At 53.5% G+C, this 16,916-nt stretch overlaps 1 protein-coding gene across 1 annotated transcript in view; it reads left to right on the forward strand.

The window, feature by feature from the left end:
* The first annotated feature begins 13,617 nt into the window (after positions 1-13,617).
* The window catches only part of ARHGEF10 (Rho guanine nucleotide exchange factor 10), a 73,933-nt gene continuing 70,634 nt past the window's right edge, over positions 13,618-16,916 (forward strand). Inside the window, exons 1-4 of the mRNA XM_065899859.1 lie at positions 13,618-13,637; positions 14,571-14,650; positions 15,415-15,575; positions 15,698-15,842. Coding sequence (XP_065755931.1) covers positions 13,618-13,637; positions 14,571-14,650; positions 15,415-15,575; positions 15,698-15,842 — 406 coding nt within the window. The remainder of the gene's footprint in view (positions 13,638-14,570; positions 14,651-15,414; positions 15,576-15,697; positions 15,843-16,916) is intronic.

Below are 16,916 nucleotides of genomic sequence, written 5' to 3' on the forward strand. Positions count from 1 at the left end.
GAGCCACAAAGAAAAAAATAAAGTAGTCATCAGTGTTCTGGATTTTGTGCAAGAGTTACTTAATATCCCTTCAGGTAGAACGTTGGGAGGGATAACGTTTTCACTGTTCATTTATTGCTTAAAAAATATATTTTGGACATCTGTTTTCTAGGAAATAACTTTTATTATAATGGAAAGATGAGATATACTCTGTGTAATTTAAAAATATAATTTACCCCTTAAGCTCGCACAGTGTTTACTTGATTGGCCCTGGGATATGATTTAGCGGCCACATGTGCAGTTAGGTGACTCAGTGACTCTTCATGGTTTCCTGATTTCATGTCCATAAGAAAAGTCACTCATAGAAAGTGGTATTTCATAATAGATTAGTCTCTCCATACAGGCCAGATTCTAGCAAAGCAGTTGTAGACATTTAGGGATGAGGTAAAATCCAAAGTTATTCAATATAGCTTTTTATCTTTTAAAAATCGAACTTGACTGTCTCGTTTTACCAAATTTGTCATCTTGATATTTTGACGTGCCGTGTTTTCTCTGCAGCTTTTCTGGTGGGGTTAGAAGAACTTCTTGACTCTTTGGGAATTCTTGGAGATCGAGGGGTTCTGGTGGCATTTGGACCCTGGGCTGAGTTCTGGAACTGCTCACCCCACCCTGGGGAGTCAGGTCCCCACAGAATTTGTTTACTCACTTTGGAAATTGCTGGACCGCAAGTGTGTGGAAATGTGTTTTAAAATAAGGACGTTCTGCATAAGTTAGAGCAAAATAAAAATGCTGTGAGTTTGGCTGTATTACTCTGGAATATCAATAATACAGACCCCTGTTGAAAACTACAATGTTCTTATTGCACAAGGCATAATAGAAAAGCTGCAACGAAAAATTCACATCTTGGGATATTCAGAGCATATTCATGTATACTTCGTACATTATTCATAGTTTGCACAGGTAGAAACATACGTGGAGTGAACCAAGATAGAAGGGGAACATAGATGTTAAACATTTATGGGGTAGGATTACTGCTCTCTCGGTTAAGCCTTCTGGAAGTGTAATTTGAGAAAACGAGGTGGGAAGTTCTGGGAGCTTTGCGGTACAGAGGGGTGTGCAGGTCTGCGGGTGGGGGGCAGGGCCAGCTCTAGGGTGATGGCTGTGAGCAGTGAGGCACAGGAGAGCTGGCAAAGGACCCTCTTATCTGCCACCAGCCCCTACCCACCATACCCCCCCCCCCCGTTGTCTCTCCTTCCCAACTCAAGCTCTTCAAAGATCCAGACATCAAAGTTTGTTTTTGCTGCTGCTTTGTTTTTGCATGCACAGTTTCAAAACTTTGATTATAAAAATGAGCAGTCATGGCACTGGTGTTATTCTTTCATTTCCTGTTCTTCTTTATATCATGAAAGTAATGCGTACCTGCTAGTAGAAGGTGCTTTCTCTGGGTTGTTGATGTTTTATGGTTTCATTAAAGAGTGTTCAAAAGATTTTTTTTAAGTTTTTATTTTTTTTTTTAGGTTTAAAGCGTTTCTCTTCCATGAGCTACGTTCTGATACTAGAAATTACTTTTTGAAGTAAAATGCAGCGCCAAAAGCTTCTCCAGCCTTGCAGTGCCCTTGGGAAAGGGAGCTGTGGAGAAAGGTCATGGGTGGGTGAGGGTGATGCTTTGCGCTCCCACACAGACGGCTGAGCTAGCCTTCCACTGGGAGTGCTGGTGACCTGGTGGCCTGTCTGAGACTCCAAGGGCTTGGGTCAGTGAGTCCCCTGTGACCCTGACCTGGGCATTTAGGAAGAAAACAAAAGGAATAGGTGAGGATGCCCGAATAGTCTGTACACTGATAGCTACACGTAGCAGAGGACCTTTCACACGTGAGGTGTGTCAGGGTCCTGAGGGCAGGGCTTTGCTTCCTGGGCTGAGGTTTCGCTCTTTTTCTTGGGCTGGAGGCCAGCAGGCTGTGGGGAACCCGAGCCTCATGTGTGGACATCATTTTTTTTTTTTTTTTTTTTTTAAGAAAGCACTGTGGACATTCAGACTCCGAAGTCAAACAGATACGAACTTTGAACTTGAGTCATTTCTCAGTGGTGTGGAGAATGGGAGCTGACAGTACTGGAAAACCTGAGGAGTCTTATTTTGATAAACGTGTTCTGTGCACACCTAGTGTTTTATTCTGTTATTCGCCTTATTTCCCTGAAGGGAAGATGGGGGGTGGGGGTGACTTTAGCTGGTTTCTGACTTGACGGGACGGAGAACATCGAGCAGAAGGGGTAGCGTCTGTGCTGAGGCTATGCTCAGCGCCCATCTCCACTGGGGTTGGAAGGCCTTAGACCCCCGGAAGGATGTAGGGGAGTCGCTTGGCTGCTCTGCCTTCGGGCCAGGCTCTGCCTTGCTTCAGCAGCGGCTTGCAAGGGCTGCTCGAAAGTGTAGGCATCTGCCTAGTGGTGGGGATGGGAGGCGGTGTAGGCCACTGTAGATACTACCCAGGAGTTCCAGATTTAACCGTGATCCCATTTTGGGAGCCAGAGCCTGCTTCTGGGTAAGGAGTGCTGAGCTCTGAGGGCAGGAATCCGGCATGTTTCTTGCCTCCCCGTGTGGGCAGGTCTGAGCCTGGCCGGGTGGCGGTGCCTGCTCCGGGCTGGGGCTCGTCGCGGGGCTGGCCGCCCGCTCTCTCCCAAGGACGTGGACTTGGCCCCTGGCCCCGGCCGGCGGCCCTCTTGCTGCAAAAGTGATAAGACGTTGACTGATGCTTTGTTCTCAAGCACTTGACTCCGCAGGTCGCTGGGAAGCGGCCACGTGGGCAGCACCGATTCACGTCCATCAGAGAAGCTTGGGCTGGACGTCACCTGCGTGGCCAGGGACTCAGCCAGCGGGGCCCTTCTCCCAGAGCAGTGCCGGACGTGGGCCTCTGTCTCAGAGTTCTTGTCCCGGCTGGCGTGCCCTAGATCACTTTTCAGTTGGAACTAAAATCAGACTCAGGCTGTTGGGGTCCAGGGTCTGCGGAGGACAGAGTCCCGTCTCAGGCCCAGAGCTGGGGTCTAGAGGGAGCCCACTGGGCCTGCTGCCGGCCTCTGTTCTGCAAGAGCGTTTAGACACCTGCTGCTCCTGGTGATTTAAGAGGAAGGAATGAAAGGTGCAGCGTTTGCCAGACGACAGAAGTATTTGGGAAACGAATCCCAGGTAGTTGCAGGGGCGAGAGATTGTTTGCAGGGTGTGCGGCCGCTGCAGCCAGTCTGGGCCGACAGGAGGGCATCGGGACCCTGCCTCACCTCCTGCTCGCCCCGGAAGAGCCGCCGCCTTCTCCACCTTCGTGGGAGGAGGGTGAGGACCCCGGGGAAGGTGAGGAGGGTTCACACCAGGGTGCTGTGCCCACGGCTCATTCCCTGCCGGCGCCTGGGTGTGCTCCGTGGCCCCGTTCCCTGGGCGCGCCTGCCGTCTGTCCGGAGCTTCCAGCAGGGAATCTGATGTTAGGCCATCGCCTTAGGCCTCCGTCTCTCCCCTGATGAAATACATTCAATGTCATTTTGTTTTCATGCGTTTTGAAAATCAAGTTCTTGTACTTAAACTTTTAAAAAAAAGAACAACCTTTTTACAGATGAAAGAGGTGCAGATGGTCACATGATGCAGCAAATCTGGAAGGGATTTATTAATTTGATGGGTATTTAGTGAGCACCTACTGGGTACTGACTACCAAGTGCCCTCAGTCCCAAGACTAGGCAGTGAGCAGAAGGCCCAGGTCCTTTTCTCATAGGGCTTGTGTCCTGTGCCCGGGAGACACTGTAGACAGGAAAGTAGATAGTACTTTAGATGATGATAGAAATAAAGCAGGAGACAGGCCTGGGGGTGCTGGGGGGAGGGGCCTGCTACTCACAAAGATGGCAGGTAAGGCCTCACCGGGAAGGTGATGTTCGAGTGAGGACCTGATGGAGAGTGACAGCTGCGCTCATGTCCACCCAAGAGCATTGCGGGCGGAAGGAGCAGCCTGTGCAAGGGCCCTGCGGCAGGAGTGTGTTGTGAGCAGCAGGAAGGCTGGTGGCCACAGTGCTGAGTGATGGAGGCTGAGGCAGGGCTCCACCTTGGGGAGGAAACAGTGACAGAAAGGGGTGCGAACGCCGACTGTGCTTTCATGGGGCCTGCTGGGTGCAGCCTTGAGAAGGTTACAGAGGAGCAGGAATGGGGGAAGGGAGGCCAGTTACGAGGCTTTTACAGAAACTCAGGCAAGAGACGGATGGTGGCCATGGAGGGAGGGAGAGACGGCTCACCTCATTGGGGATGTGCTCTGAAGGTGGAGCTGACAGCATTTGCTGGTGGATTAGATGGTGGGGGGAGAGAGAGGGAAGGAGGGAGGGGGAGGAGAGAGGGGTCGTGGACAGATACCTTTGTGATATCCTGTTTTTATTTCCTTTGAATAAATACCCAGAGATGGGATTGCTGGGTCATATGGTAGCTCTATTTTCTATATTTTTGAGGAACCTCCATACTGTTCTCCATAGCGGCTGCACCAATTTACATTCCCACCAACAGTGCACAAGGGTTCCCTTTTCTCCACACCCTCATCAACACTTGTTATTTCTTGTCTGTCTGTTGATGGCCATTCTAACAGGTGTGAGCTGATATCTTACTGTGGTTTTGATTTGCATTTCCCTGATGATTAGTGATGTTGAGCATCTTTTCATTTGAATTTCTTCTTTGGAAAAATGTCTATTCAGTTCTTCTGCCTGTGTTTTTAGAAATCAGATCGGTGGTTTTTTGGCTATTGTGTTGTATGAGTGCTTTATGTATTTTGGACATTAACCCCATATTAGATAGATAATTTGCAGATACTTCCTCCCATTCTGTAGGTCGTCTTTTCACTTTGTTGATGGTTTCCTTTGCTGTGCAGAAAGTTTTTAGTTTGATGTGGTCTCGCTTGTTTATTTTTGCTTTTGTTACCTTTGCTTTTGGTGTCAAATCCAAAACCTCATCACTAAGACTGATGTCAAGGACTTTATCACCTGTGTTTTCTTTTAGGAGATGTATGGTTTCAGGCCGTACATTCAAGTCTTTAATCCAGTTTGAGTTAATTTTTGTGTATGGTGTAAGGTAATGACTTAGTTTCATTCTTTTGCATATAGCTGTCCAGTTTTCCCTGCACTAATCATCGAAAAGAGATCGTCCTTTCCTCTTTGACTGTTCTTGCCTCCTTTCTTGCAGATTAATTGAACATATACACATGGGTTTATTTCTGGGCTCTCAGTTCTTTTCCATTGATCTGTGTCTATTTTTTTGCCAATACCATTCTGTTTTGATTACAGTAGCTTTGCAGTGCAGTTTCAAGTCAAGAAATGTGATGCCTCCAGCTTTGTCCTTCTTCCTCTTGGCTATTTGTGTGTTTCCATACAAATTTAAGGATTGTTTGTTCTATTTTTGTGAAAAAAAACCATGGGAATTTTGATAGAGATTACATTGAATCTGTATATTGCTTTGAGCAGTGTATAGACATTTTAATGATAGTAATTCATCCAGTCCGTGAGCACAGAATATCTTTCTATTTATGTGTATCTTCTTCAGTTTCTTTTACCAGTATCTTATAGTTTTCAGTGTCTAGGTCTTTCTCCTCCTTGGTTAAATTTTTTCCTAGATTTTTTCTTTTTGATGCAATTGCAAATGTGATTGTTTTCTTAATTTCTCTTTCTGACAGTTCATTATTAGCATATAGAAATGAGACAGATTTTTGTATATTGATTTTGTATCTTGCAACTTTACTGAACTTGTTTATTCTAACAATTTTTTTGGTGGAATCTTTAGGGTTTTCTATATATAATGTCGTCAGCAAATAGTGACAGTTTTACTTTTTCCTTTTGATTTGGATGCCTTTTATTTCTTTTTCTTGCCTAATTGCTCTATCTAGGACTTCCAATACTATTTTGAATAAAAGTGGTGAGAGTGGGCATCCTAGTCTTGTTCCTGATCTTAGAGAAAAAGTTGTCTGCTTTCCATTCTTTTTTTTTTTTTTTTTTTTTTTTTTGCGGTACGCGGACCTCTCACTGCTGTGGCCTCTCCCGTTGCGGAGCACAGGCTCCGGACGTGCAGGCTCAACGGCCATGGCCCACGGGCCCAGCCGCTCTGCAGCATGTGGGATCCTCCCGGACCAGGGCACGAACCCGTGTCCCCTGCATCGGCAGGCAGACTCCCAACCACTGCGCCACCAGGGAAGCCCTGCTTTCCATTCTTGAGTATGATGTTAGATGTGGGTTTGTCCTAAATGGCCTTTATTATGTTGAGGTACATTCCCTCTGTACCCACTTTGTTGAGAACTTTTGTTTTGAATGGGTGTTGAGTTTTGTCAGATACTTTTTCTGCATCTATTGAGATGATAATATGATTTTTATCCTTCTTTTTAAATTTATTTTTTATTTTATATATTTTTAGAATTTATTTTATTTTTGGCTGCGTTGGGTCTTCGTTGCTGTACTTGGGCTTTCTCTGGTTGCGGTGAGTGGGGGCTACTCTTTGTTGTGGTGCACGGGCTTCTCATTGCGGTGGCCTCTCCTGTTGCAGAGCATGGACTCTAGGCACGTGGGCTTCAGTAGTTGTGGTTCGCGGGCTCTAGAGCGTGGGCTCAGTAGTTGTGGTGCATGGGCTTCATTGCCCCATGGCATGTGGGATCCTCCTGGACCAGGGCTCAAACCCGTGTTGCCTGTATTGGCAGGCAGGTTCTTAACCATTGTGCCACCAGGGAAGCCCCTGTCCTTCATTATTTTTTAAAATATGGTGTATCACATTGGTGGATTTGCAGATGTTGAACCATCCTTGCATTCCTGGAATAAATCCTTTTCACTTAATGTTGAATTTGGTTTGCCAGTATTTTGTTGAGGATTCTTGAATCTGCGTTTATCAGGGATATTGGCTTATAACTTTCTTGTGACATCTTCATGTTCTGCAACTTTAGTGAATTTTATGAGATATGTACAGAACATTCCATCCAAAAGCAGCAGAATGGACATTTTTGTCAAGCACACATGGAACATTCTCCAGGATAGATCACGTTAGCTGACAAAACAAGTCTTGATACATTTAAGAAGACTGAAATCATATCAAGCATCTTTTCTGACCACGATGGTGTGAAACTGCTAATCAACCACCAGAAGAAAGTGGGAAGATTCACATAAGGTGCCCATCCCTGTGGCTTGGCTGCCATAGTTGCACTTTCTCTGCCGTCTCCTGTGCCTCTCCCTCCTCATTCCCGTCATCATCGTGGTCATGAGCCTAGCCTCTTGCCCTACAGCCTCCTGGGGGATGGCCTCCATCCACCTGACCCTCCTCCCCGATGCCCTGTCCACCTGATGCCAGTGTGACCTTTTTTTTTTTTTTTTTGCGATACACGGGCCTCTCACTGTCGTGGCCTCTCCCGTTGCGTGCGGAGCACAGGCTCCAGATGCGCAGGCTCAGCGGCCATGGCTCACGGGCCCAGCCGCTCTGCGGCATGTGGGATCTTCCCGGACTGGGGCACAAACCCGTGTCCCCTGCATCGGCAGGCGGACTCTCAACCACTGCGCCTCCAGGGAAGCCCCAGTGTGACCTTTTAAAAAGGCAAGTCTGGCCACATCAGTCCCTGATCAAACACCTTCCGTGGCGCCTTCCGAGCTGAGGCCGAGGCTCTGCCCTGGACAGGCCCCACCTCAGGCCACAGCCTCCTCTGCCTGCCCTCACCTCATGCTGCTCTCCCCCGACTCTTCCTCAGGAAAGCTCTCTCCACTGCCCACACTGAGGCTGCACTCCGGCTCTGTCCTCCTTCCTCCCGTCCTGGGGAGTCTCAGCCCCCCCTGCAGCAGGGCAGATGTGACTGCAGACGCTGCCTGGACACAGCCCTCCTTCCCACCCCACAGTGGTCCGCAGTGTGGCCCAAGCCAGTGCTGGGTGTGTGCACAGTGCCAGCATCCCAGGGGACGGCGACTGTAGGGTGGGACCAGGTGGAGCCAGGCCGCCCCACACCTGGGCTGAGCTGCTGCCCCTGGACGCGTGATGAAAGGCTCCAGGGAGCTTTGCGAGGACAGTGGCTTCGTCTGCATCCGACTGCTGTAATTACACATTCGCACAGCACACTTCCTTCTTTGTGGAAGAATTTCATTGTGTTTCCTGTAAATAACGGGAACTCCTGCTGGAATATGAGCCCCTGGGCCAGGGCCCTCACAGTCCGTCACCCTTGACCTTGACCCACGTGCCCCTGCAAGGAAGGCAGGGGGATGGATGTCAGCCCCAGGGTTTTCCCAGTTTCCTTCCATTCCTGAGGCTGGATGTCCTTGTCTGTAAGGATTGTTTTTGAAAGTTGGGATTCACATCATGCAAGAAATTGCTGCGTGTGTGGGTCACAGGAGGAGGGTTGGGGCGTTGCCTGCCGTCTCGCCTCCTCGCCGCCCTCCTCCCCTGATCCCTTGGGGTGATTTGGTGCCTGTTTGCTCTGCGTCCTTGGTCAAGTCCTGAACTGCCACCGGCTGGGGTGCTCTGTGCCTGTCCTTGGAGGGGCATGTGTGGCGGGGGAGGTGGCAGGGAGGCCTGGGCAGACAGAGGACAGGCTGCAGCCCAAGAATTAATCAGAGGAAGAGATGCCCACCAGCCGACTGAGAGGGCACAGAATGTCACACACGGAGATGGTGATGACCCCCTTGCAAGAGTAACTTTGTCGTGTTTTGTTTTATGAATATAATACCCCCTTTGATGAAAACATTTCTCAAGGACACTGCCAATTAAAGACAGAACTAACTTCGTCCTTGGTAAGTTTTGAAATGAAGCAACTATGCTTTTTGTCTAGGTGGTTTTGAGGTTCTGAGAGAAGGCTCTCAGGCTGGATTGTGTGGCCATGGACAACCGTGTTGGGGGCCTTGGATGCGGGCAGGCTTCAGGAGTCCGCGGGGCGTGAAGCGTTTGTGCTGTGAGTCTCTGGGTGCCTTGGTCCTCGGGGGGCAGCGGGGCAGCTGTCTTTCTGATGCTTGAGTCTGGCTCGGGGCGCATGCATCCCGGCTGATGTGGACCTGCGACTGGGGGCAGGGCCTGCTGGATTCTGGAGGGACCTGGCACAGAACAGCAGCAGTGCAGGCCAGTCCAGTCCAGGTCAGTCCAGTCCAGGCCAGGTCAGTCCAGTCCAGGCCAGTCCGGTCCAGGCCAGGTCAGTCCGGTCCAGGCCAGTCCGGTCCAGGCCAGGTCAGTCCGGTCCAGGCCAGGTCAGTCCGGTCCAGGCCAGTCTGGTCCAGGCCAGGTCAGTCCGGTCCAGGCCAGTCCAGGCCAGTCCGGTCCGGGCCAGGCCAGTCCGGTCCAGGCCAGTCCAGTCCGGTCTGGGCCAGGCCTGGCCTGTGGTCCAGGTGTTTAAGGGATGGAAGAGTGAGGGGCAGAGAAGGTAAGGGAAAGTGGGGACAGGAGCATCGCCCCGCCCCGCCCCCCTCCCCCTTGTCCACCCCTGCCCCCCACAAGTGTTCTTCTGAAAGCAGACCCCGTGTCAGGCACGGTTCTGGGTTTTGTTCCTTATTAGGAGGCCCTAATAAATAATTAAATGCATGTTTTCACCCCATAAAAGTGCAGGTTATGGCCTGGGCATCAGCCAAGCTTCCACGTGCTCATTCTTTTGGGCCCGTGTGTCACGGCCTGTGGTGTTTGCAGGGACAGTGTCTGGGGAGGCTCCAGGGCTGTATCCCCGTCCCGAGCCACGTGGACTCCCCAGGGGGTGGGCACACAAAGACAGAGAGAGAGACACAGAGAGACACACACAGAGATACAGAGAGAGACAGAGAGAGAGACACAGAGAGACACACACACAGAGACACACACACAGAGATACACAGAGACACACAGAGATACAGAGACAGAGACACAGAGAGACACACAGAGATACAGAGAGACAGACACAGACACAGAGATACAGAGAGACAGAGACACACAGAGATACAGAAACAGACTTAGAGAGATACAGAGAGACAGAGAGAGACAGAAACACAGAGATACAGAGAGACACACACAGAGACACAGAGATACACACAGAGAGACACACAGATACAGAGAGAGACACAGAGAGACACACAGAGATACAGAGAGAGACACACAGAGAGACACACATACAGAGATACAGAGAGAGAGACACAGAGAGACAGAGAGGACACGGAGAGACAGACACAGAGAGACAGAGAGGACATGGAGAGACAGAGACACACACACAGAGATACAGAGAGAAAGGCACACACAGAGATACAGAGAGAGACACAGAGAGACAGAGACACACACACACACACCACACACACACGCAGAGGTGCCCGGGAGCTGTTCGCAGGGTGAGTTCGGGTCAGGAGTATGCAGGAGGGGGTTGGTTCATAAAGATTTGCAGGCAGGGCAGCAGGGCCGAGGCAGCGCAGGTGTGGGTGGCAGAGTGTGCGCTGCCTGGGGCGGGGGGGGGGCACGATTCCCAGCCTCCGTCCAGGTGAGCACCCCTCCAGGAGTCCTGAGGGGTTGATCCCCTGGACAGGGGACCATTTGGAAAAGATGGTGAGCAGGTGAACACCTGTGGGTTGGATGCTGTGTAATAGCCATCGCCACACGGAATAAATCACTTCTATTCGCTTTTTTCCTTTCTGAGGGGAGGGGAGGAGGCCCCATGGAAGTGGCCTCAGTCTGACGTGAGCAGAGAAACACGGGACCCAGGACACACCCCCAGCGAGGCACCATGCTCTGCACTCCTGTGCCCTTTGCGGTCCACATTCGATGAGCACAAAATAGACGTCCCTGACGGCTAAGTTCTGTGCTCGGCTTAGGGAGAAGCTGTGCTTTTCTTTCTTTCCCCTCCCTCTCTCCCCACTCCCTTCCTTCCTTCCTGTTTCTGTGAGCATTATGTCTACTTAAAAATCTATGAAAATGTTCAGTGAAAAGGGTTGGTGTGTTTGGTTTGCCCTGGAGTTTGTTTGGTTAAACTTAGATGGAGCCTTTCCAACACGACTCATACTGTAAGGTCCTGTGAACTTTTAGTTTTTCCTTCCTGGATCTCCGTGTGGAGACAGAACCTTCCTGACATGAGGTCGCTGGGAAGCTCGTGGTTTTAGGCAACGGCGGACCCAGCGCCAGCGGCCGTGAGCCATGAGGATTCGTGCGTCCCCCGCATCCCCGGGCTCTGTCCCTGGGCTCTGTCCCTGGGCTTGAGGTGCACTGGCTCCCGCTGGGCTCTGAGTGGACATCCAGCCCTCGTACGGAACGCGGGGTGCCCCGACCTACCGCAGCGCAGTCTCTGGTGCGTGGACTCGACGGGTCCCAGCTGGGTGGGTCGGGGGCAGGCTCAGCCTGTAGTCTGTCCGCCAACTTTTTGTGACTGGACAGCACGGAGGCCGGGGTGGGAGTTGGGGAACCAACCCCAGTGCCGTCTGCTCCCAGGCCCGTGGCTGCCGGCAGAGATGTCCCTGTCACCTCGGTTCACAGCGAGGAGACCGAGCTCGTCCAGCCGGAGGGTTGGAGCCGAGCAGGGTCTCCCCGGACTGGCTACCGAATCCAGGCTCCCAGCCCCCTGCTTACTCATCATGCTGCTTCTCAGCGGAAAGGACCTTGTGGAGAGCCCTCTGCCTTCCACACCCGCAGGACCCAGAGCCTCCCCTGCGCAGGGAATACCTGCTGGGAGGGGCAGCGGGTCCCGTCCCTCAGAGCGTCCACGGTGCTCTCCCTGCAGGTCTGCAGAGACGGCCAAGATGCTGGAAACCTCACTGGAGCAAAGACTCAGGCTATTTCCATGAAATTTAAAAAAATCAAGTGACTGGGGCACTTCTGCCGCCGCCCAGGCTCTGAGGCAGAGTCACAGCCGCGCTGCAGGGACCATCTCTGTGCCCGTCTCTCCGGGCTGCTGCTTCTACCGCGTGTGTCATCTTTTTGCTGGAAACCACAACCTGAGCGCACAATGAAATCTCTCATTAGGATGCTTAAATTGGAAAATGGCAGTGATAATCCCCACGGCCCTGCAGCCCAGCTTGGCCTTATTTCCTGCTGCTCGTCTGCTGGGGAGGAGCCTTGTGAAAGCGAGACTTGTCCTCCGTCCCGAGGTCGGTTGTGGGCCGATCGGGCTTCATCCCGTCCCTAAAAACACCTGGAGGGCATCCGGGAGACGGCAGGTGCCCAGTTTCGGGGAGCAGGCTTCCTAGGGCTGCTGGGAGGTCCAGGGGCTGATACTTCAGTGCTGGGTGATGCCTGCGTGGAGTGGAATTCAGATCACGGACACCCAGGCCCCCCAAATCCAGAGGCAGATCCTGTGTGTGTGTGTGTGTGTGTGTGTGTGTGTGTGTGTGTGTGTGAGCTTCCAGGAAGGCAGTTTCCCATGGATGCTGATTTGGGAAGAAAACAGTCCCTGAGTGTCGTGGTCTGACTGAAATTAATAGGCAGTCACACACATAGACCGAGGCACCGGGGGCCTGGGTTCTAGTCCCAGCTCTGCCTCTGGAGACAAGAGCCGTGCTCTCTCAGCTTCTCACCCTCGGGTAGGACGACTAGGACGGCTGCGAGGTCCATCTTGGCATCCTGGGAGCGCTCTGAGGGTGAGCGGTGGCTGTTTAATAGGATCAGGCATCAGAGTAAGAAAAAGCACAGGCGTAGTCATTCTTTGTTTTGTCCCACACGTTAGCAATGGGAAACGAGAAGTCAATTTGACTCTGTTTTGTGCATTTTCAGTAGAAACAAATAGCATTAATGAGATTTGTCCAGCATGGTTTAAGGTGAGTAAATGACGTGATTGAGAAACCCGAATCTGTAAGACACGGAAAGCCACGTGGCTGGCAGGTCCCGCATGGCTCTGCGTCCCACTTGTTCTGGACAAGCCGGGGCAAAGTGCCAGCAGTGTCTGCGAGGGATGGTGCTGGGGTCACACAGAGGGGTGCATGGGGCATGCTCTGCTCTGACGCCCAGCTCCCTGGCAACTTGGGCCCTGTTCTCACCGACCCGGCAGGTCCTCGGACTGCTGTGCATTTGGCTGGTTCGTGCTGGGGGAGTGAGGCAGAGCCTCCATCCTCAGTCAGTGGTGCGGATGTAAAGTAACGTGGGAGCCCTCATCGCCCCGGGAGCCCCGACCAGTTCCTTCTTCCTCACTTCCTCCCAGGACAGGGATCGCACTGTCTTCCTTCTGCGGACCCATGTCTGTCCTGCCCAGCAGTGCCTGTGGGGTCCTGGCACCGGGTCCAGGGCCGCCCAGCGGCCCCACCTGCTTCCTTCTTGGGCGTCACCTAAGGCTCAGCACCGCGGACGTGGTCCGTGTGTCTGTGTCATGTCACTGCTGACCTGGCGCCACATGAAGCCGATGTGAATCCAACGGGATGTTAAAAACGCACTCGGGTATTTTGATTTACTTCTTGGGAGAGGACATGGCAGCAGACATCGCCCCGGTTCTGTGTGCTTCTGAGGCCCCGAATCCTCCTGTCCTCCCTCCTGTTCCTTCCCTGCAGCCCCCTGGGCCTCCGTGTGTGTGTGTGTGTGTGTGTGTGTGTGTGTGCACGTGTGTGAGCACGTGTGTGCACACACCTCGGTCACGTGGCCATGCACGTGCGCATGCGTGTCCCCTTGTTGTGACTTCACAGACCAGGATGTGGCAGGTGTTGGTTGAGGGTTTGTTGACTGAAACGGAAGCAGTCGTTTTACGTTCGCTCTCAGGAGCCGGCATGTCTCCCCGTGGAGAAAGGTTTGGTCGTCTGCTTACTGTTCCAGGTTCTCCGGGACTCGAGTTCCCTGACCCTTGTGGTCTGAACGTGTCTGTCATAAATGGTTTGGAAACCGCACTGCAGTTTCTCTCCGAGAGGGTGAACTGCCTCGGTTGGCGTCACTGAATGTCGTGTGTCGTCCGTGGGGCTAGGGTGTCACTGAGGGGCTTCCCTGGGCCTCATCTGGGACCCTGAGAACCGGGAAGGTGCTTCTGCAAAGTGCGGCTTCCCGAGTGAGGTTTGCTTTCCTGCGACCGTTCTGGAAGAATCCAGGCAGGTGTTGGTGGTGTCAACACCCATAACCAGAGACCTTGGTTCACAGGACGCTGAGGGGTGCGGGACCAGCCTTCTCCCGGCCTGGCGGTTCACGCTCATTCTTAGACCAGCGTGCGAGGAAACAGGAAGAGCAGAAAAGAGAAAGGAAACAAAGCAGGATGCAGGCATCCGGCCCAGACCCAAGGGTTTACTGACCCGCTGGCTCGAAAGGGCTTGAGGAAACGGTCAGCCTCCTCCTTCATCCTCAGAAACTAATCCTTCACTCAGAACTGTTAAAGATTTAGTTGAAGGAGGAAGAAAAACCATTGGACTTGTGTGTCTATTTCTCCCCTTAGAACATGTGTGAAATTAAGCAGAGAATCAAGGCGTCCTGGGCCGGGAGGGGTCCGGCCATTGAACCCAGCTGCAAAAATCAACGCCTGGCTGCAATTCAAGGTGACGTCAAGACACCGTCAATCTCCATTTGGCTTTGCCCTGAGTGTTATTTCGAGGCAGTTTGCGGTCCTCACGTCCTTAGATCTTTCGCTGCAGCTATGGATGGAATCTGCGTTTTCCTTCTCTCAGGCTGTCGGCGGGGTGCCCAGAGGCGTCCGGGGCCACCCTCTCCCTGGCCCTGACAGCGTGTTTCATCCCCGCAGGTCCCAGATCCTCCGAGCCCAGGAGCGAGGTGGACGCGGCAGCATGGACCAGCCGGGCCCGCCGGCTCCCGTCCGGGAAGGTAACAGGTTGCAGGCCGGTGGCGGGGCAGGTGAATTGGGGCTGTTTCCCAGGCTCCATGCTCCGGGCATCACTAACCCGTGGCCTCTGGGGTGGGGCCTGGGCTAGGAGCTCCTGGGAGGGAGGAGGGTCTACCCAGGCCCTAGGGGGCGGAGGCCTGGGGATCCTGGCCGAGCCCCTCCACCCATCCCTGCGGTGCCCACACCAGTATCTAGGGTCTCCTGTGTTTACTTTCACCCGACCCATCAGAACCCCCTGGAGGTGGTAAGGGGGGGTGACGGCCCATTTCAGAGACGAGATTTAGGCCGAACCCTGCGGCCACTGGCCACCTGCCAGCGGAGCTTAAGGCAGCCTCCTTGTCGGCTCCCTCCAGGTCTGCCAGGGGTTCTGGGGCCTGTTTCTGGGCCGCAGTTTGATCTGAGTGTGAGTGGCTGGCCTTTGGGGTCTTTCAGGCTAGACCCGACTTTGACTGTTTGAACTGAAAGCGAGACAGACCAACACCGCTCACCACTTTTCATCCCCGTCAAGGAGGTGATGCCCAGACGATGCCGGGCAGCGTGGCCTCTCAGGGACAGGCCTGGGGTCCCCACGGCCCCCTGTGCGCTGGGCTGTCTCCTGGTGCTGGCCGCACGCTCCCGAGTGTGGCCCGGGCAGTGGGCTCCCTCCTACCCCCCGACTGCCCTCCCGCCCCTTCCTTCCTGGCCTTTCACTGAAACCAGCCATCGCTGTCTTCTGTGCCGTTTCGCTGTTTCCATGGGGCACCAGCACCCTCGGCACCCATGCAGGATAGGGAGCTGCTGGGCTCCGAGGTGTTCAGGGGGCGTCGGCTATTGGGGGCATCAGAATACAAAAGGCAGGCCCAGAAGCACCTGCACCTGGTTTTTAGGACTGTGGGTGACGTGCGCGCTGCTCAAACCTGGTGGCAGGTGCGTTGTCCTTCCAGGACACAGGGTCTGCTTTCCGCAGAGGAGGCCACGCCTGCCTGCCCTGCTCTCGACAAACGCCCAGTGTCCGCCGGTGCCCACCCCCCAGGGGCTCGGCCTCCCAGTCACGCCCCGAGTTCTGCAAAAACGCCCGTCCACCTTCACCCCCAGAGGCACCTCTGCGCTTGGTCCCGGGAGGAGAGGACCTGGCCCAGCAGCACCACGTCCTGGTGGGCGGGCCTGCAAGCCTGGGACAGGCCTCGGCCCAGGGTGCGTGGCCAGACGCCCGGGCACCACGAGGTGGCAGCCAGGCCTGTGCGGGGACTCAGCTGGCAGGAGGCCGCGTCCGAGGTCCAGCCGCAGGGATGAGATGCTTAGGCCTGTCTGCTGAGAGGGCAGCTTACATGTTCTGCTGGCGGGAAAAGCAGAGAAGAGAGAAGACGGTACCTGTGTGGGGTGTAGGCTGATTGCCGTGATTATTTCACAGAGCACAGGTGGATCAAATCATCCAGTCCTGCGCCATAAATACAGTTTTTATTTGTCACTCATGCCTGAATAAAGACGGAAGAGGACAGGTGCAGAGAGCGAAGGGTCCCTCGGGGGGCTGGAGGGGCGCTGAGGGCCGAGCAGAGTTCACCACCCTTTCCCACGAGCGCCCTCCGTCTTCTCCCCGCAGTGGGCCGCTTGCCCCCCCACCCCTTGCTACTCTAGCACCAGGTGCTCCTGGGCCCTGCTCGCCTGCTGTCTTCACGGTCGCGAGCGAGTCACCGGCAAAGCCCGTCGCTCCCGGGGCGCAGCCAGTCCTGCCAGGCTGTTCACGGGTGATTCCCCCGACCCTGTCCCCAGGCAGGGCCCCTCTTAGCTGGGAGGTGACTCGCAGCTGGGAGAAGGTGGGACCTTCTACGTGGACCACCTTCTACATGGGCCGCCTGGGAGGTTTCCTCTGGGGAGCCTGGGGAGGTCCCGCCGACGTGGGGTGTTGAGGATGCCGGGAGAGGACCAGCTCCATCTCCCCGGGCTGATGGCTGTTTCCTGGTTGACAGCCCAGGGCTAAGACCACAATTTAAACATGTTAGTACCATGCCTTAAACATGATTAATCTCTGATACAAGATTTTCTGGGTAGTTAGCACTTGTGATGATTAGCAATGGGGATAACAGCCTGGCCTCGTTTTTGATGATTCAGTGATGCCTTAGGTATAATTTCCCCCATTGTGAAAATGAAACTGTCCTCTTAAAAATTCCCTTGAGGGACTTCTCCGGTGGCGCAGTAGATAAGAATCCACCTGCCAATGCAGGGAACATGAGTTCGAGCCCTGGTCCAGGAAAATCCCCCATGCCGTGG

The sequence above is a fragment of the Phocoena phocoena genome, chromosome 21, assembly GCF_963924675.1.
Source record: "Phocoena phocoena chromosome 21, mPhoPho1.1, whole genome shotgun sequence".
In the NCBI taxonomy this organism is placed as follows: Eukaryota; Metazoa; Chordata; class Mammalia; order Artiodactyla; family Phocoenidae; genus Phocoena; species Phocoena phocoena.